Here is a 25,027-nt window from a genome sequence, read left to right on the forward strand (position 1 = left end):
CTGCTGCTACTACTCTGGAACACACTGTGAAATCCACTAATCAAACTCATAGAAACTGTAGGAGAGAGAGGCACTCTACTTCATAGTTCTTATATGGTCTTTGGTTGCATCTAGGAATTTGTGTTTGAATCTAGGAATCAAATTAATATAAGAACTGATTAAGAAAAACACAAAAGTTTTATTAATTTTATAAGTTCATGGAGATCTTCACAAGAATATGGAGTCTAAAGAAATTACAAAAATGGGCTAGTGGCATGGCTGTAGTAGTAGAGTGCCAGCCTAGCAAGGGTGAGACTCTGAGTTCATATCCCAGTGCCACGGAAGGAAGGAAGGAAGGAAGGGAGGGAGGGAGGGAAGGAAGGAAGGAAGGAACGAAGGGAGGGAGGGAGGGAGGGAGGTAGAAAAATATATCACCAAAGAATTATGCTTTATATAATAATTTGTAGATAACAATAAATTTGTGAAGAATGATGGGGTGAATGGATATCTGGACTAGGGTAAAAAACTCTAATCATGTTTCTAAGAGATATATTGGGCCTACTTTCTGTTGGGCAGTGTATAAAGGACATTCTTCCCCAAAGTGTCTACAAGGTTTGCAGTATATAGGTAAAGACAAGTTGAAGAATCTCTTCTGAAGTTATAGTTCCTACAGTGATTCCTTCTTGAACTAATCCACATGTCAATTTGGCATATTTTGAGATGACATGTCTTTGGGGTTGAAGGCATGGCTCAGTTGGTAGAGTGCTAGCCAGTGAGCAAAAGTGTTAGTTAGGTACTGAGTTGGAATTCTGGTCTTGAACCCCCCCCTCCAAAAAAAAGATGACATGGTCTTAATTCTTTCAAAATATAGTCAGCTAAATCTAAAATCTGTAAAGTTGTTTGACTGTTTCCTGTGAAAATATAATGTTTTAATATAATTTTTATGTCATGTTATATTTAATGTCTAAAATACAATTTTGCCCTCTTTCAGTACGTTTATGATCCAAACTTTTTGACTATTTTTATTGTTATTTTCTTTGCTCTTCTCTCCCCATGTGTTAAGACCTTGTTTTTGTGTTGCATGTTACAGAAATCTTTCAGTGTTTCCTCTCAGCCCGTGAAGTAGCTCGTAGCCGAGATCGAGATAGAATGAACAGTGGGGCAGGGTCTGGGGCTCGAGCTGATGATCCACCTCCACAGTCTCAGCAAGAGCGAAGGGTCAGCACAGACCTTCCCGAGGGTCAGGATGTGTACACTGCTGCCTGCAACTCTGTGATCCACCGCTGTGCCCTGTTAATATTAGGAGTAAGTCCTGTGATTGATGAGCTCCAGAAGCGAAGGGAAGAGGGACAGTTGCAACAGCCTTCTACAAGTGCCTCTGAAGGGAGTGGACTTATGACCAGGTGGGCCTGACTTGAAACTTAAAACATTAGCCTTTTCCCTTTGTTACTCTGTACTGAAATGTTCCACTCTCAAAAGTTAAGTGTCTGAAGTTAACAAAGACAAGGGAGGAGGAAATGCAAATTTACTAAGATGAATTTACAGTAACAAACAGTGATACCCGTGCAGCATGGAATATAAACTTCTGATTATATGAGGAAACAGTTTTTCATACATATGAATAGTAGCAGTTGAAATGTATTTTCATCTCTAATTTAGTGGCATAAGATGTGTGTGTGTGTGTATGTGTATGTGTGTGTGTGTGTATATGTGTTTGTGTGTGATGCTGGAGCTTGAACTTGGGTCTTTGGTCTTTGTGCTTGCTGGGTAGTATAGTGTTCTATTTTTTTTGCTCTTGTTATTGTTTGTTTGAATAAAGTGTTGCTTTTTGCCTAGGCAAGCCCGGTCCTCCAACCTCCTATTTATTCTTTCCATTGTAGTTAGGAGGACAGACAATGGACTATGCTACTATGCCCAACCTATACCCAACTTTTTCTGTTGAACTTGGGAACTTTTTTGCCCACAGTGGCCTGGAACCTCAATCTTCCTGGTTTCTGCCCCCCTGAATAGGTAGGACTAGTGGTATGAGCCACAGGTGCTTGGCCCAAAAGGTTATTTTGATGTAATTTAAAAAGGTTTTATACTTAGACAAGATTTCCCATCAGCAGATATAATTACTAGCCAATGTGTACATATCTGTGTTACTAGTTCCATTCCATGTTGTGTTCACTAACACCTCCAAATCAAACAATTTTCCTTTGTGCATGTGGAGACAGGAGTGAAAGTCTTACTGCAGAGAACCGGCTAGTCCATGCAAGTCCAAGTTATAGACTGATCAAATCGAGGAGCGAGTCTGATTTGTCTCAGCCTGAATCTGATGAAGAGGGTTATGTGCTGGTAGGTATTCTTATTTGCATGTATATTTGCCAGTTTTAACACACATGCACACATTCACAGGCATGTGTGCACATTATTTCTTCGTTTATGATTTATCTTTTTTGCCCTGACTTCTTCCTAGGCTCTGAATTCATATGTATGCCTCCTTGAAGCAAATAGGTTAGGTTACTCCAATCTTAGGCTATCCAAAAAAGTGAATTCATCTTTCAGACTTTTTTTCTTTATATTCTCCATTTTAATATGTAGTCTGTTTATTACCTAAGCAGGAAACCTGGGATTATTCTTTTTGTTATTGTTGTTGGTCATGGGGCTTGAACTCAAGGCCTGGGCACTGTCTTTGAGCTCTTTTATTTAAGGCTAATACTCTACCACTTTGAGCCACATCACCACTTCTGGTTTTCTGGCAGTTAATTGGAGATAAGAATCTCATGAACTTTGCTGCCTGGGCTGGCTTTGAACTGTGATCTTCAGATCTCAGCCTCCTGAGTAGCTAGGATCACAGGTGTGAGCTACTAGTGTGTGGCCTGCAATCATTCTTTACTCTTTTTTTTCTTATCCCCTCTTTTTGTCACCCCTTACTCCTCATCCAATTAGTCAAGTCTTGAAAATTTTACCTTTAATCTTTCTAATAATGTACTCTCTATCTTTCTACCACTGCTGTCTTCCAGACTTTTTTGTCTTTGCCTGATTTATGCAGAAGTCTCTAAATGGTACCCCTTTACCCCGTCTTGTCTTCATCTCCCACGTTTCACTAGAATAATATATCTAAAATGAAAAGCTGTTTGTATCTCTTCTCAGATATTAGCTGTTTATATCTCTTCACTTAGCAGATCTTAGTTACCTACCAGAAAAGGCTCAAAACATAGACTACAGGCATTTAGGATAAATTATAATTGAGTAAGGTGCTGATTTATTTTTATAAAAAGAAAGAAGTAAGGTAAGGTAACTACTTAAATATAGAGTGAAAAGTTTTTTAAATTGCTTCTTGTAAGGAGCTTTAGAGACTTGTACTATCATGATAGCTGGCTTATCATTTTACCTAGTCTCCTGTGTGATATTCTGTATGGTACAACCTCTCTGGGCTTAGTGACATGGGTGTGTATGTGTGTTTGTGTGTGTGCGCACACGTGCATTATAGGCTTTACCATCTATATATAAAAATAGTGCTGGGTTAGAGCACTTGCCTAGCATGCTTATTGCTCTGAGTTCCATCCCCAGCACTTCAAGGAAACAATATGTCTGATATGGCTTCTTGTTCTAAGTTTACTACTGAAGAGATGTGTGAAAACTCTTAACAGAAATATTTTTGGACTGATTGATATATATTCCCCAATTTCCATTCTGACATTCCTCTATTTTATAAATTAAGTGATAAAATATTTTTAAAGGTATAACATGGCACCAAGGTATTGTTTGAAAGAAACTTCAATGCATAAAAGAATCCTCATCTGAGGAAAGTTGAATAGAATCTTCAAGAAAGTATCACTGTATTATATTGTTTTTAATTTTTCATCTCTACTGTACCTTTTTTGGGGTAGACTAAGTCCAGGGACAGGATGCTGCCCCTTAACATTTGTTTGCTCAAACATAGCACTCTATCACTTGACCCACAGATCTTAAAGCTTTTTGATGGTTAATTGAAGATGAGTCTCATAGACTTTCCTGCCCAGGCTGGCTTTAAACTATGATCTTCAGATCTCAGCCTATTGAATAGTTAGGATTATAGGCATGAGCCACCAGTTCATAACGCTATACCTTTCTTTAAGTATTGATTGATTGATTGATTGATTGACTGCCAATTCCAGGGCTTGAAATCAGGGCCTGGAGCACTGTTCCTGAGCTTTTTTTTCCGTTATGGATTCATCACAACACATTATCTTCTCTAAATACCTAGTCATGGCTAGTGCAAGTTTTTTTTTTTTTTTTTGGCCAGTCCTGGGGCTTGGACTCAGGGCCTGAGCACTGTCCCTGGCTTCTTTTTTTGCTCAAGGCTAGCACTCTGCCACTTGAGCCACAGCGCCACTTCTGGCCATTTTCTGTATATGTGGTGCTGGGGAATCGAACCCAGGGCCTCATGTATATGAGGCAGGCACTCTTGCCACTAGGCCATATCCCCAGCCCCAACTAGTGCAAGTTTTGAAAAGAGGAAAATGATGATGAGGACAGAGCAGGAATTTTGTGAAGTGGAATGTTGCTAAGGACTTTGGTATTCAGAGAGTATATTATTAAAAGGTCAGACTAACTGGAAAATGAAAGACTAAGATTCCAGAAAGAGTACGTAACAACAATGAAAACCTTCTGCATCTTAGCTTCTGTGTGAGTTCATGTCTCCAAAGATGCATGTGAATGTTTTCTCATAGCTGTTTTTATTGTATATTTATACACATTTTGTTGTTAGTCTGAATTGACTGTGAATAAGTATGACTTTGTTATAAATACATGCATTACTTTTTATTCTAATACTTTACATTGTAGTATTAAAGTACAGTTTTCAGCTAAACTTTGTTTTTTGCTTTTAATAGAGTGGCAGACGAAATGTTGATTTGGATTTGGCATCATCTCATAGAAAGAGAGGCAAGTATTAAGAAAATATTAAATATCTGTTTCAATTAGGTAGTTATGGCTTTTTAAACCTATATATTTCAATCTGAAATGTAATTGTTGAGAATAAGAATTTTTTTTAGAACTATTAAAAGGAAGATCATCTTTAAAACATGACCTTTAAAATCTGGAATTGTTATTTTATTGAGTTAATAATTGGTTCTGCTTCTCATTTTTGTGTATGTTTGTTTTATAAGAGTATACTTATGGGGCTGGGGTTTTAGCTCAGTGGAAGAGCGCCTGCCTGGCAACTGCAAGGCCCCAAGTTTGGTCCTCAGTTCTGGGGGGGAAATAAAATCTATTAAAAAAAAAAAAGAGTATACTTATTAAAAGTTCTATGGAATTCCAGAAACAGTAGCTTCCATTGGTGTGGCAGGTGGCTGTGTTCATAATTTTCCATATTAAAAAATAACTTTGGGGCTGGGGATATAGCCTAGTGGCAAGAGTGCCTGCCTCGGATACACGAGGCCCTAGGTTCGATTCCTCAGCACCACATATACAGAAAACGGCCAGAAGCGGCGCTGTGGCTCAAGTGGCAGAGTGCTAGCCTTGAGCGGGAAGAAGCCAGGGACAGTGCTCAGGCCCTGAGTCCAAGGCCCAGGACTGGCCAAAAAAAAAAAAAAAAACTTTAATGTCTAAAATATTCACTACATAAAATTATATTAGGATATATAATTTTATTAAAATAAATAATTTTATTGTTATTAAGGTATTTTACAGAGATGTTACCATTTCCATAATTTTTCTTCTTTTATTCGACTCACAGGAGTTATTGTACTTAAAATGGTGGTACAGAGGACTTCTCTTTGCACTTCCAGCTTCCATACACACACACACATGCACACACATACACACACAATTTCAAACAGAAAGTTTTGAGCTTTACTCACCCCACTTTGGCTTCTTAACATGAAGCATGTAATTAGAGAATAGAAATGATAAAATATTGGTATTCGCAGGGAAATAGTCAGAACTTGAACAAATAATGTTGAGCGAGACAAGCCTAGAACACAGAAAACAAAGGGGCATGGTCTCCTTGATATATGACTGTCAAGGGGGTGGGGGTGGGGGGAGGGACGGACACTAGAGACCAGGTCTGCAAAACAAAAAACTCCTTGTCAAATGGTATTTCCCACAGGTTTGGGCCAGCGACCTTACATTATGTAACTAAAACCAAACAACTACTAAACATAAAAAGGTCTAAAATAGACCCCTCAGTGAATCACATTAGCTCAAAAGCTATATATGTATGATCATATAAGACAAGGATAAGCAAGCTCTATTGTTGACATTATATTTAAAGTTCTAGGTGAATTTCCTTTGGCGTATGCCATGTGGCTACTGTATATGTTTTTGGTACACTGGGTATTGTATATATGCCTACCTGATCTAGTGAAGGGAAAGAAAAACGAGGTGTAAGATATCACAAGAAATGTGCACACTGCCCTATTATATAACTGTACCCCTTTTGCACAACACCTTGTCAACAAAATTTAATTAATAAATAAAAGAAAAAACCATAAAGCATGTAATATATGAACTGATTATTTAAAACAAAAAAGAAAACCTTTTCCACAAGAAACACTTTCGTAATGTTAAGAGCTTTTTGTGAGAAATTCTTAGTGAACATCAGTTATCTCATCAATGTAAACAGAGGAAAAGAACAGCCATTTGAGGTAATATAAATCCAATGATAACCAAACACTCTCTTAAGTATTATTTTCTGCTAAGTAGCACTTTAATTTAAAGCCATTTATACTGTCGTTGTGAAAATGTAGACTGTTAAAAATGGCCATTAAGTCAGTTCTCTAAAAGCTTGTGTGAAGAAGAATTTATTCCATGATATTGAATCTTTTTTCCAAAATGAAATTTTTCTTTTGGTGGCTTCCATGGCAGAATGTTAGATTTCTTGAAGGGGCTAGGAATGTAGCCTAGTGGAGTGCTTGCCTTGCATCCATGAAGCCCTGGGTTCCATCCTCAGCAACACACACGCGCGCGCGCGCACACACACACACACACACACACACACACACACGGCTGGAAGTGGCGCTGTGGCCCAAGTGGCAGAGTGCTAGCCTTGAGCACTTAAATAAATAAATAAAAGAATAAGAGAAGCCAGGGACAGTGCTCAGGCCCTGAGTCCAAGACCCAGGACTGACCAAAAAAAAAAAAGAGGAAAAACCTGAGGAATGAGAGGAACACACACACAATTTTTTATTTTCATTTATGTAACTCAGAAGAAAAAATTTCCATTAGACTAAAATTTTGCAATATTCACTTAATTGCAACTAGAATACAGAGAATATATGCATGTTTAATAATGACCAGAGCTGGTACTTTCTTCATTGATAGATTTTTTTAAGATTGTCACATCAAAAGTGCTCAAGTCTAAAAATAGATTACAGGATATTTGTGATGCCAAAGAAATAAATTGTATTATTTTAGTAGTTTTGAAAGCTGATAACTCTCTTAACTTAGAAACGTTTCCTAATTTTGCTTTACTCCAATGACTTGTTAATAGTTCCATTTTATACTAGAGAGAAAATGACAGCAGACTTGTTGAGTAGGACAGGGGCCCTAACTTTCGGTTTTAGAGCCTGTAAATAATAGTCTACTACTAAATATATTATCTTCTTTCAAATCTTTGTACTGTTTATAGAAATATAAATTTGAAATTTAACCCCTGTTAACTGTATTAGCATGTAGCAAATTAGTATCTTTTGAAAAAAATGGGATATCATCCTTATCTTTGAATTAGAGTTGCCTATGTAAATTTCCCACAGTTTTGCCTCTAAATAAATATAAATGGGTCCAGATATTAATCTTAAATTAATGGACAGATCATCTTTTCACTGCTCAAAGCAATAACAATGTCTGTGAACTTACTGGAACTTTCTTGAAAATAGAAACACAATGGTGAACCTCATAGGAAAAGTTTTCTTTGAAAATTACAATATCTTTATTTGGTATTGGGTAATCCTGACATTTGTTCATTACAGTTCCTTAGAAAACAAACCCAAAAGAATCAGAATTAATCAAAAATAAAGATCCAATAGGCCTATTTACACATAACAAAGACAGCCTAGGCAGCTTTCTCATAGACACTTGCACACATATGTGTGTGTACATAACCACACCCACCCCTGGGATAGTTAAGGGGTTAATAAGCTTTGTGGAGTGCATGGTGCAGGTTCCATTACTCAATTCTGAGACCAGCTCCCCCACCATGAAGTAAGAGTGTCTCTGAAAGCCAGTATGGTAGCAAGAGAGGCACTGGCAGCTTCATTTTCCTCTCTGGGTAGCTCCACAAAGAGCCCTGCATCTGGCAAATGCCAGTGTTTTCAGTTCAGTGAGACTGAAGCCACTTCCAGAACTCTCCCCTCCCTGATCTTCCACACTCTGGATCATTAATGATCTGCTTACACTAGGAAACCTCAGTCCACAAACAACAACAACAACAACAACAAACCACACCAAAAATCCAGCCCCTCCCACACCCTTCTTCAGGAAAAGTTTTAAACTTTCTTTTAATTACCTAGTTGGGAATCAATGGAGTCAAATTTTCATCTTGCCATTTAATGTGAAACCAACTAATTGTAGTAATCATCTCATTTTAATGTTCCCAATGACTTTGTTCCTAGGATGGGTGACTAGAAAGTGTGTTAGTATTTTAGAAAGGTTAGCAAGAAATATTTTTCAATTTCATAAAAATCTATAGTTAACATAAAAATTACAGTTTTTTAGCTTTCTTATTGTAATAGATGTTTCACACCTGTAATCTTAGCTATGGAGGAGGCTGAGATCTGAGGCTCAAGTTTCAAAGCCAGCCCTGGCAGGAAAGTCCCTGAGACTCTTATCTCCAGCTAACCACAAGAAAACCAGGAGGGGCTCTGTTGCTCAAGTGGTAGAGCACTACTTTGAGCTGAAGAGCTCAGAGGCAGCGCCCAGTCCGAGTTCAGGCCCCACAACCAACCAAAAGAAAGAAAAGAAAATACATTTAGGAAGTTACATTTTGAAAGGAATTTAAAAATATTTGTATATGTAGTTATTACCCTTTGACCACAATGGGGACTTTTATTTGTTTTGTTTTAAAATAAGCCTTATTTTTTCCTTATTTGTCAATATGAATGATATTCTGTAAACTATAATTTGCATATCTCCAATCAGGCAGATGTACCTAAGACTGTTGGGGCCAAATTGTTAGATGTCCTGATTTCGACTTGAGTCCCAAAGACACATGTCTAGGCCAAGTAAGACTCTCCTGTGCTTCTTACCTCTTCCAGTATTGAAGGAGGAAATGTAAATTTTTTCCCCTCACATGGCTCTTGTGTGGAGGAGGGAGAGATGGTGAGGTTTAATTATATCCTGCATATGGAAAAGTAAATATGCATAAAAATGACAATTGGTATTAGCATGCTTCCAAAGACAACTCCTTTAAAGGGCTTATTTGTGTAGCCTCAGTATTTGCCATTGGTTATGAAGATTTATGCTGTTGAGGCATGGCTGCTCCCTTTTCTCCCCTCACTCCTGCTTATGTTTCACAATTGCTCTAAGTAATGAAGAAGCAGAACAATGTGAACAAATAACCATTGACTTGACCTATGTGCTCAGTGTTTCAGAGGCATTAGTGTTAAATTCTAGGCTAGGTTCCTACAGTCCCACCTCCTGGAACTGCATGAACCCAAGAGATTGGGGCCAGGGTGGGCAACAGAACAAGACCCCATATCAACCAAGCAAACAAAAAGCATGAGAAAACTAAAAAAAGGTATTTTTCCATTTAATATCTTACAGACAATATGAAATTCAAGGTTCTTAAAGACTTATAAACTACATACTGTGTGGTGGTCATTATTTAAGCACTTTATAAATATGAATTTAATTTTTATAAATCTATCAAGATTCTTGATAAAACTTGTCAAAATATGTTGGCATTTGATATTTCGATATATATTTACAAGATTTGCTATAGTTGTGTAGAACCTAGCTGATATTTCATGGAAAGACAGAATTTTTGCAGATACTTGATTTTAATTTTCATATTTATGCTGAAGCTGTTGTAGTGAAAAATGGTACAGTATCAAAAAATTTAAGAAACTTAGTTAAATCCTATTAATCAAGTATGCTTTGTTCGCCTTTTAAGGCCCTTAAATATATTAGGGTTTTATTGCTAACATAATACTGGAAACATTTATCAATATGTGTGTTTCATGGTATGACATGTATGAGTGAAATGCTATTTTATTATGCATTTCAAATTAGATTTCATAAATCAGAACAAATGTAAATGTTGTCTTCTCCTATATCAAATTTCTCCTTTTGTCTTCTGATTCTCATGTGGTAGTGTATTTACTCCTTTTTGGCCAGTTGAGCCCCAGAAAAAAGAAGAGCTTCAAGCAAGTACATGATGGCATGTTTAATTTTTTTCCCCTTCTAGCTTGCCTACATATTTTATAGTTTATAAAGTATGTATTGCAGCTCTGCCATGTTCATTTTGAAAACTTCATCTAAGAACCAAAATTATAAGGACAAGTAAACAATATAAAAATGTCTGTCAGACTATATTTTTAACATAGTAGGTGAGTGAACTAATATTAAGAAATGGGCTTATTCTCATTTACTTTGTAGAAGATTTTGATATCCTTTTCAGATATAATTTCCATAATAACTAAAATGATACAGAACTAAAGCTACTAGGTTATTATGTTACTAGATTAAAATTCTTTTATATATTCCATTTCCATACATTTTAGTTTATGTGTTTCAAAGTACTTTTGTCAGACTAAATATTTTGGTGAAAATTGTTTTATTTATCTGAATACTTTTTATAAAATGCTTTATATGGTACTTTTCTTGTATTTGATTCATATGACATTTTGTTTGAGTCATTCACCTAACAGTTTTCATCTTTTAACTTAAAGGTTGGCAAACTATAACTAGTAGGCTGAGTTGGCCTTCCATCTACTTTTGTGAGTGAGGAACATAGCCAGCCATACTCACTTGTTTATGTATTAACCTGTGACTGCTTCATACTGTAACAACATAATTGGATAGTTATGATAGAGATCTATGCCCCCAAAAGCCTAAAATATTTACTGTCTGACCTCACTTTGCAGAAAAGTTTGCTGCTTGGTGCTTTAAATTCCAGAGAGAATTTAGTTTGGGGCCTGGCCAGTTAGCCTATAGATTATTTTGGTATTTATGAAGGCAATTTACTCTCAGTGAATTGATGATTAAATTGAACTTTCATGTAACCCAGCAATTGAAATTTCTATGGATCAATGCTTTTTGAGTTAATAACAACTTATAAGACTATTTTCCATAAAATTGAGGAATTACAGTGTTATTAATCTCATAAATTGATTTGTTTCAACTTGTGTTTTCTCAGTTGAAAATTGAAGTAAATATTCTTGAAGGTTACTTTTACTTCTGTGGTTCTAATACTAGACATTACCTATTTGTTGTTTGTCTTCAGAAGTAATGTACATATTCAGGTGTGGTGACTCATGCCTAAAATCCCAGCTATCCAAGAAGTTGAAATATGATCACAGTTCAAGGCTAGCTCAGGCAAACAAATAACTTCATATGATCCCTTCTCAACCAATAAAAAACCGAATGTAGTGATGTGTATCTATCATCCCTGATACATGAGAAGCATAAACAAGGAAGACTGAATTCCAGACCAGTCCAGGCAAAAAATGAGACTTTATTCAAATAATCTAAGAATAAGGGTTGAAATTGTGACTCAAATGATAGAGCACCTGCTTTGCAAGTATGAGACCCTGAATACAAACCCCAGTATCACCAAAAGAACCTAACAACAACAAAAAGTAATTTATACTAATGGGAAAAGAAGCTTTATTCTGAAATTTTATTGTTGAATAAAACAAGCTCAGTGAACAAAACCAGAAACTCATTTGTAAGGCTGTAAATATAGCTTCTGGGTTTGGGCTCCTTAAAGAAAAAAATTAGAATTTTTTGTTTTGTCTCTGCTTTATTTTTAAATATTTTACATTTAATGCATCTGCAACTTTTTTTGTACTTTTGCTCTTTTTATATTATATGAGAAACTGTTTTATATGATAGTTACTTTTAATGTTCAGTGAGACTGAAATTAAATATTTTTAATCTTTAAATTTCTTGCTAAAATATAGAAGGCAGTTAGACCATAGTCACCATTTTAAGTTATTTTGTTAGTATTTTATAATAGTTAACTCATAATATTAGCTCCTTATCTAGTATTAGACATGTCTAATTTAAGAGTACTGAGATTTAATTCACATCAATGTAGTGATTAAAAATAAGATTATAAGTTCACGATCTGTTAGGTCTTTTTTTTTTCCCTCTGTGAACATTGTTTATGTACTCATCTTTCCAAACTTTACCAGAAAAGTCTTTGTGTATCTTTTGTTGGTTACCTTACAATGTATTCCTAATAGAAAAGTTTTCTATATTCAGTCAGTTTTGTATATATCAGTCAGACAAGTAAACCTTTGCTACATATAGTAATTTGAATATTAGCAATATTATATTGAATGAAAAGAGTATATTCAAAATGATTACATAAAATGATATTTCTTTTAGAAAGTAAAAAATGGCCCAAACTAAACATTATTTGTCTTAAGAATACAAATAAGGGGGCTAGGGATATGGCCTAGTGGCAAAGAGTGCTTGCCTCATATACAAGAAGCCCTGGGTTCAATTCCCCAGCATCACATATACAGAAAATGGCCAGAAGTGGCGCTGTGGCTCAAGTGGCAGAGTGCTAGCCTTGAGCAAAAAGAAGCCAGGGACCGTGCTCAGTCCAAAGCCCCAGGACTGGCAAAAAAAAAAAAAAAAAGAATACAAATAAGAGAGCTGGGAAGGTGGCTTAGCGGTAGAGTGCTTACCTGGCATGCATGAAGCCCTGGGGTCGATCTCTCAGTACTACATAAACAGAGAAAAAGCCAGAAGTGGAGCTGTGGCTCAAGTTGTAGAGTGCTAGCCTTGAGCAAAAAAGAGCTCAGGGACAGGGCCCAACTCCAGGACTAGCAAAAAACAAAACAAAACAAAACAAAAAACAAAAGAATACAAATAAGAGAAAAAAAAATCCAACATTAGTAAAAGAAAGAGCTACAAGTAGTGATAAACCTAGACTTCAGGACAATAAAACCTTAGGTAGGAAGAGCTAAGAAAAGATGACATAGAGAAACAAATACACAGAAGTTATTGTCAGTGTGTTCACAAATATTAACTATTTAAATGCAATAGTGGGCCATGCATGGACCAGATCATGACCCAAGAACTATGTTTAATCAAACAAGTGCCTGAAATTATTTAAAGACCAAAGCGTGCAAGACTTGGACATATACATATATTTGCTAATCTTCGCATACAACCTGAACATTTGTTCTTGTACTAAAGCATGATGTTTAACATGAAGATTTTAGCTTTAAAATACTCATTGGCAAATCTAATGATACTCTATTTAGTCAATGGTAATTTTGACATAGGTCCCATTTTATACCAAATCTGCATATTCTTGTTTGTGGAACTTTGCTTTTCTCTATATATGGCAGTTTCACCATGTGCAGTAGATATGCACATGACACAGTAATACCCAAAGAGTAATGTTTATCTTCTTTTTGTGTAAGTTTACTTGCCCTTCTATATTCATTTAATGTTTCATTGCAGATATGTAGACATTTTGTGTGGTCTTGATTTAACCTTTGCAATGATAATGTTAAGTTAGATAAAATCCTGTTTGGAGTAAATCTTATCAGCAGGGTCCTAAGTGCCTAGTTTCTTTTTGTTCCTAAGTGAGAATTGATTTAATATTGCAGAGCCTTTTAAGTTAAGCATTTTGAAAGCAGCTTCTGCCTTTCTTTTTCTTGTGGCAGTGTGTTGCTAAAGCGCTTCCAGAGACACTGATACATCAACAGGGCTTTTACCTTTATTTTCTTACATTGCTTAAGTTTTTGTTTTTTGTTTTTAATCAAAGCATTTTGCTCAAACTCACTTAATGCATGCTTTATTCAAACATTTTTCACCAGTTGGTATGGTAGCTGCTCTCAGCCCTCATCTAGTTTGATAATGTATGTTCTACTTGGTTGCCATTGATGGTGTTTGTTCTATTTGTGTATAGGTCCCATTCATAGTCAATTGGAACTCCTAAGCGACTCCTGGGCACGCCTGAAACAAAGCAGAGACTGGCTATACAACTCCTCTTACTCCTTTGAATCTGATTTTGACCTTACCAAATCATTGGGAGTTCACACATTGATTGAAAATGTTGTCAGCTTTGTGAGTGGAGATGTGGGGAATGCCCCAGGTTTTAAAGAACCAGAGGAAAGCATGTCTACCAGTCCACAGGCCTCCATCATTGCAATGGAACAGCAGCAGTTAAGGGCAGAAGTAAGTCTTTGAGATTTATGCCTCGTGAGACTCTGGTAACTTAAACTGAACCACTGTGTGTATAATTTTAGTAAAAACTTTCCCTTTTTCTATTCTTCCTGCCTTTTATCCCCTTAAGCTTTTGGCATTGGTGGCGGCAGCTCCTCCCTCCCCCCTCCTCCCCCTCCCCTCCCCCTCCCCCTCCTTCTCCCCCCTCCTCCTCCTCCCTCCTCCCCCCTCCTTTTCCTCCTCCTCCTCCCCTCCCCTGTCTCTGTCTCTCTCTGTCTCTCTGTCACTCCCTCTCCCTCTCCCTCTCCCTCTCCCTCTCCCTCTCCCTCTCCGCTTAAACTCAGGGTCTGGGCACTCTCCTGAGTTTCTTCTTGCCTTTTCTGTTTATGTGGTACTGAGGAATCAAACCTAAGGCTTCATGAAGTATGCTAGGCAAGCACTCTACCATAAAACCACATTCCTAGCCTCTGCATCAGCTTCTTTAACAGCATGATATTTTATTTTCACTGCACCAAATACTCATTTCTTTTTTAAAAGTTTTTTTTATTAAAAAATTAAAATTATTAGAGGTAATGTTCAGAGGGATTATGTTGTAGAAGTCAGGTAAAGCATAGATTTCTTTTTGGACAATGTCCTCCCTTTCCTCCCTCTCTCCCAGTTTTCCCCTCCCATCCCCACTCATAAGTTGTATAGTTCATTTTCAACAGTGTCCAGTGAGTACCATTTCTGCATTTACTTACCCTTTGTCCCTCCATTTCTGTGCCTCCCCACATGCTCATTTCTTTGAGCAAGATAATCTAACCAATCACTCTTTCCTTGCCTGTATAAATTAGGGCAACATTGGCTAACTATAGAGATCTCCCCTCAGAGCTCCTATTTTTGACCCATTTGTTCAATTTAGATTAAATCTATAGTTTGGACTAGGACCCCATAGAAGTGACTACACTTGAAGAAACTAGGGCTCAAGAAGTTCAATGACATTACCAAGATAATTCAGGATGTAAAAGAGTTGGCCTTGATGCCAGTCTCTTAACATTCAAATGGGACTGGAAGTTTAGCTCAGTGGTAAGAACACATGCTTCAAGTGCATGTGTTCAATCTCAGTCACTCTTCAAACTGACACTCAAGCCTAATACTCTTCCCATTATACTCTGAAGCTTCTTTTATCTTAAAGTATGTTAATGAATTTTAAGATACTTTGTTTTATTTAAGTAGTATTTATCTTAAAGGATAGGTTACTAGGAATTGTCAGAATTTTCTTTGTGCTGAATAATATATTGTCTAAGTAGCATACATAATTCTTCTATATCTGAGTTCAATAACAAACTCTAAAGTGATTTTTTTTCCCCCCCTCAAGCTTCGTTTAGAGGCACTTCACCAGATCCTCGTCCTGTTGTCTGGGATGGAGGAAAAAGGTAGCATCTCACTGGCAGGAAGCCGGTCCAGTTCAGGCTTTCAGTCATCCACACTGCTCACCTCTGTAAGACTGCAGTTTCTAGCAGGGTGTTTTGGTTTGGGCACTGTTGGACATACAGGAGCCAAAGGAGAGAGTGGCCGATTGCATCACTATCAGGTAGGTGACACCTTGCACTATATTCAGATATGAACAATCTTTTTATAAAGCCAGTTTAATAATGTGAAATTTTGTAGCAATCATAATTGAGGTTTAAAAATATAAAGACTTTAGAATTACTTTTTAATATTTCTCATTGGTCAGGTTTTTCTAAGCACAGCTGGAATTAGGTGAGCCCTAGTACTATTTTGCTTTTAGATTTTTTTTCTGTCTCATTTTATTAATCCTTAGTCAGATAGACTAGAACTCAATCTGAGTTAAAATAAGGCTTAAAGTTGGAAAGACAGGTTTCAAGAGTTTACATTTTAAATGTGATTATTTTGCTTAGTTTCTCTAATCCCTTTCATAATTTGTTTTTGAAAAGCCTATCTCTATGTCTGTATTTATAGAAGAAAGTTGTTTGGGGAAGGAGAGGATTATACAGAACAAAGAATTTTCAAGCAGCTTAAAAACCTTCCATTTTTAAATTTCATATAATAATTTAAAAACTACTAGAGGGTCGTAAGCATAAATGAATGATAAACTGTTACTGCTTCCTTTAGCTAAAATAAAAAAACTCATTGCTAATATAAAAAGTTAATATTTCTGTGTAATTTAGGATGGGATCAGAGCAGCTAAGAGAAATATTCAGATTGAAATCCAGGTTGCTGTGCATAAGATTTATCAACAGTTATCTGCTACCCTGGAGAGAGCCCTGCAAGCAAATAAGCATCACATTGGTAAGTAACTGACCCAGGGACTATGAGATGCAGGATGCACTTTGGCCTGAGGTTATGGTAGGTAATATTCTAAATTGTATGTTTAATATTAGAAGACCAACAGACAGATAAAGAGCAAATATTTGCAAACAGATTCGTATTCAATATTACGATTGATGTTTTGGAGAAGAACTTGTTTTGATAGATATTTACTTCAAAGAAGATTTTCACCCATTACTCTCTTATTTTTTAGAAGCCCAGCAGCGTCTCCTTTTGGTGACAGTTTTTGCCCTCAGTGTTCATTATCAACCAGTGGATGTTTCCTTGGCAGTTTCCACCGGCTTGTTAAATGTATTGTCACAGTTGTGTGGCACAGACACCATGTTGGGACAACCTCTGCAGCTGTTGCCAAAGACGGGTGTTTCCCAGCTTAGCACAGCTTTGAAAGTGGCCAGTACAAGGTTGCTCCAGATTCTAGCCATCACTACAGGGTCAGTATTACACATATCTTGGTAGAACCGTCTGGAAACTAGTGTTTCTACCTTTTTCAAGTGTTTGTGCTTCTGTGTTCATATACCTTTTTTCCCTGTAGGACGTATGCTGATAAACTAAGCCCCAAGGTAGTTCAATCCTTGTTGGATCTACTCTGTAGTCAGTTGAAGAATTTGTTGTCTCAAACTGGTGTACTACTTATGGCCTCTTTTGGAGAAGAGGAAGGAGAAGAAGGTGAAGAAGAAAAAAAAGTTGACTCTGGTGGAGAAACTGAGAAAAAAGATTTCAGAGGTATCAAGCTTTTTTTCTCTGTCATTACTTATAAGCATATCGAATCCTCATTGTGTGCATATAAAACTGTAACTTCTTTATTGTTATGAGACATGGAAAATTTTTATTTCGTCATTTAAAAATGCCCCTTTTTATCTCCAAATTTGTTTTAATATTTGGGAACTGAGCTATAACTGGAAGAGCTCAACTTCTTGGGCTATTCTGTTCTCCAGTGACTAACCAAATTTTCCATTATTTTTAGCCATTATAACTTTTAGTTACTGATATATAATTTGTTCATGGCTTCATAAAGATCACTGTTGTTAGTAGAACTCATTCTTTTTTTTTTTTTTGCCAGTCCTGGGCCTTGGACTCAGGGCCTGAGTACACTGTCCCTGGCTTCTTCCCGCTCAAGGCTAGCACTCTGCCACTTGAGCCACAGCGCCGCTTCTGGCTGTTTTCTGTATATGTGGTGCTGGGGAATCGAACCTAGGGCCTCGTGTATCCGAGGCAGGCACTCTTGCCACTAGGCTGTATCCCCAGCCCAGAACTCATTCTTGGAACAGTTGAGCTACTACATACATCTTTTATACAATTAAGAGAATAGAGGTCTAAAACTGGTCATGTATTCAAAAAAGATTGTGAACCTCCTATGCATTATTACCATAGCACCTCTGGAAGCCCTTAAGTCCCTTTCTGGATTAGGGATATGGATAGAGGGAGAGAACAAGTTACTTTAACCATTCAGTGCCCAGTTTCATCATTTATAAAGATAATTTTGGAACCAACCTCTGAAGATTATAGTGAGATTTTAAATAATTTAAAACCTGTAAAGCAGGTAGAACAGTGTTTGCAATATAGTAAAAGCTCATTTAATATCAATGATGGAGCATTATAATAATATTAGAAATTAAATAAAAATCATATTAGTATTACAGATTGTGGGACTGATACATTTCTTTATAAGATGTGAGAAAAGTCCTTTTTTTAAAAAAGAGATGATACTTAAGTAATTAATAGTGATGATACAAAGTATAATTAATAATGTTCATTTTAGTCAGCCACATTCATATATTCATGTTGTTATACAATTTTAGGGGCTCACAGGCCTTCTCAAAACTTTAGTAGATTATTACAATGGGAATAGGGAACTACTACTTTCTAGAATGAGGGTTTAAAAAAAATGGATAAAACACTGTGTACCAGTGGCTCATGACTATAATCCTAGCTACTCAGAAGGTTGAAATCTGAGGGTCACAGTTCAAAGCCAGCCCAGGCAGAATAGTCCCAGTGAGACTCTTATCTCCAGTTAACCACTGTAAAAGGCTATAAGTAGAACTCTGGCTCAAGTGGTAGAGCTCTAGCTTTAAGCATATAAAGCTCAGGGATAGCACCCAGGCCTTGAATTCAAGCCCCAGGACTGGCAAAAAACACAACCCCCCCCTCAAAATTCTCCCCCAAAACATTCTAACATGCTTAGTCTTATGTACAGACACATGAAGGAGATTTCATTTGTTTCGTTTTGTTTAAACTTTTTCCCATTCTGTTCTGTTAAAAATTTCAAATATGAGGGCTGGGAATGTGGCTTAGCGTTAAGAGTGCTTCCCTAGTGTGCATGAAGGCCTGGGTTCAATTCCTTAGCACCACATAAACAGAAAAGGCCAGAGGTGGCGCTGTGGCTCAAGTGGTATAGTGCTAGCCTTGAGCAAAAAGAAGCCAGGGACAGTGCTCAGGCCCTGAGTTTCAGGGCCTCAGGACTGGCCCAAAACCAAACCAAACCAAACAAAAATTTCAGATGTGAGTACTTTACTGAAAACTTTACTGATTGTGAATTAGCTTTGTGCTACCAGAGTACAATTGTAAACTCAATGAGGGAAGATGATGCTTACTGAATTTTGCTTGTAATGTAGACTTGTCTCTTTACTCTTCAGCTGCTCTCAGGAAACAACATGCAGCAGAACTCCATCTAGGGGATTTTTTAGTTTTTCTTCGCAGAGTTGTGTCTTCAAAGGCCATTCAATCAAAAATGGCTTCACCAAAGTGGACAGAGGTGCTTCTAAATATAGCATCTCAGAAGTGTTCCTCAGGTATTTATGTCATTTGACTTTGTTTTATTTTTTATCTCACATGTATTTTATTAAACAATGACAGACTTGAACAACATTAGGCACTTGATCTTTTTCAAGGCTTTTCTTTTTTGTTTCCTAAATACTTTTCCTATTGAAAGAAAATTCCAATTTCAGGGGTAAAAATTGGGAGATTGGTAGGCAACTATAGAAAGTGGCACTGGAGCCAGGTGCTAGCGGCTCATACCTGTAATCCTAGCTACTTGGAAAACTGAGACCTGGAGGATCATGGTTCAGAGCCATCCTGAACAGAAGAGGACAAGACTTTATCTCCAATAAATCAGTAAAATGCTGGACTGGAACTGTGGCTTAAGTGATACAGAGCATTAGGCATGAGCAAGAAAGCTAAGCAAAATCACAACAAGGTCATGACTTTGAGCCCTAGTACCACTTAAAAAAAAAAAGAAGTGTCACTGGAGAAAATTGTGAGTTTCATCTAGAAAATGTGATCTTATTTGTTCAAGTAATAATATATTCTAAAATTAATTGGGGAGTGTATTTAATATGGTAATTCATAGTTCTAACTTCATTTCTTGGATTGTCAAGATACAGATCTAGGGCTGGGGATATAGCCTAGTGGCAAGAGTGCCTGCCTCGGATACACGAGGCCCTAGGTTTGATTCCCCAGCACCACATATACAGAAAACGGCCAGAAGCGGCGCTGTGGCTCAAGTGGCAGAGTGCTAGCCTTGAGCGGGAAGAAGCCAGGGACAGTGCTCAGGCCCTGAGTCCAAGGCCCAGGACTGGCCAAAAAAAAAAAAAAGATACAGATCTAAATTTGTCCATTTTTACTTATCATTATGGGATTTCTGTTGCCTTGATTATGACATCTGATTATATAATACCTATCTGATTATATAATACCTATGCAATGAGCTTAATTCCTGGTTCTTTGTCCAAAAGTCTAGACTGTTTATATAGAGTACTGGCAGTCCTTAGTCTTTAAAAATTTTTTTTGATAAAATGTTTATAACAAAATTAACATTGTCTATTCACAGTGTATCATTTTTATCACTATACATTTCCAGAAATTTTTCATCATCCCCAATGTATTCTAAATATGAACAAAAACACTATGTAACATGCCATGTTATGGCTTATTGTATATATTTACAATCTCTATATACTTTAACAGTATTTGTTTCTAGTATAACTTTAAAGTGAGGCTTACATCATATTAAGTTCTTAGAACAAAAAGAAAACTCATTTTTATTTACATCTGGTTTTATTAGTTATGTGTATAAAAGGAATACCTCTACATATATATCTATATTTATATATGTATACATATAAATATTTATATATCTGTGTTCTCTTTCTACCTTTGCTGACTTTGGAAAAGTATACGCATTTTATTCTCATTTAACCCTAACAATTTCTGTGAAACGGGGGGCAAGCAAGGGAGAACCAATGAGAGTATAAAATAAGCATTAACTTTAGAGTTCACAGACCTATTTAAAGTTCTGCCTTTATCAAGCTGTTTATCTTTGGTCAAATTATTAATCTCACTAAACCTTAGTTTCCTATTAGTTAAATGGAGCTATATAATTCAGGGTCTGTGAGGATTAATAAGGAGGATTACCACATGTAAAACACATAGTGCAATACCTGGCACTGGTAGTTATTACACTGCTTGTCCAATCATAACATATGTATATGTATGTGTATATGTATATAGGAACTGAAGCATAAACATGAATATGTGGTTAGTGGCTGTAAGATAGGTCCAGAAATCATGTGAGATAGGTCCAGAAATCATGTGGTTGTGGTTTAAAATGACATTTATTCCACTCACAAATGCTTAGCAGCCTCAGAGATTTTATTTTAACAAAGAGTTTATTTAAACTTTGAAAATTTGTCATATTAATGATAAAAAGTGTTTCTCTTTCCTCCCAAGGTATTCCTCTAGTTGGTAACTTAAGAACAAGACTCCTTGCACTTCACGTCCTTGAAGCTGTGCTACCAGCTTGTGAAACTGGTGTAGAAGATGACCAAATGGCCCAGGTTTATGTTTTTAAAGTTACTAGAAGGTTTTCTATATTTGCAACATGATTCACACAAAATCTAAACTTAAATACATGTAGTTTCTTGTAAATGTTCTATTTATTCAGTAGCATACTTTTCATTTGATTGCTTTCAATGCAAGGAAAAAGAAATTAAGTTATAAAATGTGAGAAGTAGAGGGATAAAGAATACATGTAAGGTCAAGAGGAAAGATCAGTCTGAAATTACTTACTAGGTTGGATGTCTAGAGAGAGAAATGTGTGAGGTTATACAGCCTAATCAGAAGTCCTTAGCTATGACAGTGGATCATGCTTTGTAGTGGGTTAATTATTTCATTTATAACCACCGTAAGTAGCTGTTGGACACTGGTATATTTAAATTTCATTTATGACTTAATATTAGTTCCATGCTATATCTTTCATAAAAATTACTTTATATAAATTTCATTTTTTTTTCATAAAATAGGTTGTTGAACGATTGTTTTCCCTTCTATCGGATTGTATGTGGGAGACTCCCATTGCTCAGGCCAAACATGCCATTCAAATAAAAGAAAAAGAACAAGAAATAAAATTACAGGTATTTGATTCTTCCAGAAGGTTGGTTGGTCTGTAGGTCAGTGGGTTGGTTCTCCCCTTCTCCCCTGCTCCCCTGCTCCCCTGCTCCCCTGCTCCCCTGCTCCCCTGCTCCCCTGTTCCCCTGTTCCCCTGCTCTCCTGCTCCCCTTCCCCTTCCCCTTCTCTCTCTCTCTCTCTCTCTCTCTCTTTCTTTCTTTTCTGTGGTCATATATAGTGAATCTTGAGCTTGCTTGGCTTTCTTGCTTATGGCTGGTGCTTTACCACTTGAGCCACACCTCTAGCTCCATCTCTTTCTCCCTCCCTCTCTCCCTCCCTCCCTCCCTCCCTCCTTCCCTTCCCCCCTTGCTCCCTCCCTCCCCCCTCCCTTCCTTCCTGTGGTGATATACAGTGAATCTTAAGTTTGCTTGGCTTTCTTGCTTATGGTTGGTGTTTTACTTCTTGAGCCACACCTCTAGCTCCAGAACTGTATTGAGACACGGGTCAAGTCACATTTTATCCACGAAGACTTCTTTATCTTCTCTTTTGTCCTTCATTACTAAGTTTCTCAAGAGCATAATCTTTCTTACCTCCATGAGAAGTAATGAGGAGGAGGCCTATTGAGGTACCAAAATTAAATGATAAAGAGAGTTGTTAATTGATGAATATAAGGTATAGTTGTTCCTCATTATCTATGGGGAATTATTTCCAGTATCTCCCCATGATACCAAAATAAGTGAGCACCCCAGATCCTTATATAAAATAGTGTGGTATTTGCATTTAACCTATTCATATCCTTTTATATTTTAGATCATCCCTAGATTATTTTTGATACTTAATACAGTATAAGTGCTATGCAAATTGTTATTATATAATAAAAGTATGAACATCTTCAATATAGAAGTAGTTTCTTACAAATTATTTTTAGTCAGTGTTGGATACAGGATTTGAGATGTAGGTCTACTGTCTGCATCTTTGTGCATGTCTTCATTGGCCATTGGGAAACTTTATCCTCTATTGATTTCAAAACACTACTTTTCTTCTCTGTGTGTATGCCATACCCTTTGTGAGTTCTTGGTTCCCTCTGGAAGTAGGTGTACTTTGGTGCTTCATTCCAAAATGTTGATTTTCTTCTGTTTAATTTTACAGCCATCTTGTCTATATCCATGACCCTTTTATCTACATGGAGTGCCTTCCAATCTTACTGCAACCTCAGTGTCTCTGCATCAAAACTTTCACCTTTCCTTCCTGTCTCAGTTTTCAGTGATAATTCCACCATCCACCTAATCTCCTAAAGCTTAATCTAGACCTAGGGTTCTAGATTCTTCTAATGGCCCCACCCACATAGCCACTAGGGTTCATTAATTGTACCTTCTAAAGAGTACTTGAATTCCATGTCCTTGATTTTCTTGATTCCAAGTTTTTCTGTATTTCCTTCCATCTTAGTGAAATGACCTCTCCTTCTCCTTTATGGTTTTTCTTTTTCTATTTCATTTAAGTATCAGAGCATGCTGTGGTCTGACTCCATGATCCCTTCTTTTTTTTCTCAGCCACAACCTTTCTTCCTTGTTCTGTACTCCAAGTAACTACATTGGGTCTATAGGCTTTTTTTGTTGTTAGCTTTTTCTGTTCAAGGCTAGAGCCTCTACCACCTTGAGCCACAGCACCACTTCTGGTTTTCTGGTGGTGAATTGGAGATAAGAGTATCACAAACATTCCTGCCTGGTCTGTCTTCAAAGCACAATGGTCCTCAGACCTCAGTATCCCGAGTAGCTAGGATTGTAGGCATGAGCCCCCAGCACCCGGTGCTCTATAGGCTTTTGATTCTCTAATTTTTTATTTTAGTCTGTTATTTTTCCTAACTTGTCTGTGTGCTTCTATTGTTGCCCTCTTTTACAGTTGGGCTGATCCCACTTAAACCATTCCAGTAATTTCTCATCATTCTTGGAAAAAAAAATATAGAAATTTGTTCCTTCCTGTTGTAGATAAAGTATCTATCTATGTAGGCATTCCTTAGTGTATAAAGCTTAGTATAGCATACAAGGACTTCCATAATTGTGTTCCTTTTTCGCTTTGAGTTGTTTTCTACTGTTCTCATCATCCAGACATTCTGTATCGCTGGCAGTGACTTGAAATCACAATTTTGTTGTCCCTTCATTGTGTAGCAGTGTACAAACTGCCTCAAGTGCCTTTTTCTTCTTTGACCATCTGCTCAATGCCATGTCATCATTCAAGACCCACCTTGCAAATCACCCTCATTTGAGTGCTTCCTTTGCCCTTCTCAAGCATGGTTAGACACTTATTCTTCTCCAATATTGATCACATTGCCCCTGTTATTTTCTCACTGCATAACTATATTATTTGTTTCCATGTCCCCTAAGTAGATGATAAGCTCTTTGTAGTCAGGGACCATGCTCTATTTAGCTTCTGTTCTCACTGCCTTGCATAGTAACTGATAATTTGTAAGTACTTATTATAAATGGAATAAAACCAAGAAGCCTCACAATATATTAAAGATTTGGTTTACTCCTAAATACTGATGCAGCTTCTTTTCTGGTAGAAGCAAGGAGAGCTAGAAGAAGAAGATGAAAATCTTCCTATACAAGAAGTATCTTTTGATCCAGAAAAAGCTCAGTGTTGCCTCGTGGAAAATGGACAGATTTTAACTCATGGCAGTGGAGGAAAAGGATATGGACTGGCATCAACTGGAGTAACTTCTGGGTGCTATCAATGGAAGGTGCGTTGATTATTCAAACCTCTAATAGTAAACTTAGCATCGACAGGAATAGTGATGGGTGCTTTAGCAGTAAGAGGCAAAGGTCAAGACGGAAGCATTGCTTTTCTTTGCTTTTTTTTCTTCTTCTATAGTCTAAAGCATTGCTGTAACCTTGGGAATTGCTTTAACATTTTTCCCTCCCACTTGGAGAAATGAGCAGTGCACTTGTAGTAATTGTGGTTTACCCAAAGCTCACTTTCAGGTATTTTTGAATCATTTCCCATCCTCCAGGAAGACAGAGTA

General features: G+C 37.0%; 1 protein-coding gene across 7 annotated transcripts in view; it reads left to right on the forward strand.

The window, feature by feature from the left end:
* Positions 1-25,027, forward strand: part of Herc1 (HECT and RLD domain containing E3 ubiquitin protein ligase family member 1) — a 179,450-nt gene that overhangs the window by 76,428 nt on the left and 77,995 nt on the right. For 6 of the 7 annotated variants that reach the window (XM_048332179.1, XM_048332182.1, XM_048332185.1 and 3 more), the window contains exons 23-34: positions 1,070-1,382; positions 2,196-2,316; positions 4,839-4,890; positions 14,039-14,307; positions 15,653-15,868; positions 16,467-16,587; positions 16,820-17,057; positions 17,159-17,349; positions 19,260-19,415; positions 21,352-21,458; positions 21,924-22,034; positions 24,569-24,745. In XM_048332179.1, coding sequence (XP_048188136.1) covers positions 1,070-1,382; positions 2,196-2,316; positions 4,839-4,890; positions 14,039-14,307; positions 15,653-15,868; positions 16,467-16,587; positions 16,820-17,057; positions 17,159-17,349; positions 19,260-19,415; positions 21,352-21,458; positions 21,924-22,034; positions 24,569-24,745 — 2,072 coding nt within the window. The remainder of the gene's footprint in view (positions 1-1,069; positions 1,383-2,195; positions 2,317-4,838; positions 4,891-14,038; positions 14,308-15,652; positions 15,869-16,466; positions 16,588-16,819; positions 17,058-17,158; positions 17,350-19,259; positions 19,416-21,351; positions 21,459-21,923; positions 22,035-24,568; positions 24,746-25,027) is intronic. The other variant, XM_048332180.1, reaches the window with a different exon arrangement.

Source organism: Perognathus longimembris, chromosome 23 (genome assembly GCF_023159225.1).
Source record: "Perognathus longimembris pacificus isolate PPM17 chromosome 23, ASM2315922v1, whole genome shotgun sequence".
Classification (NCBI taxonomy): domain Eukaryota; kingdom Metazoa; phylum Chordata; class Mammalia; order Rodentia; family Heteromyidae; genus Perognathus; species Perognathus longimembris.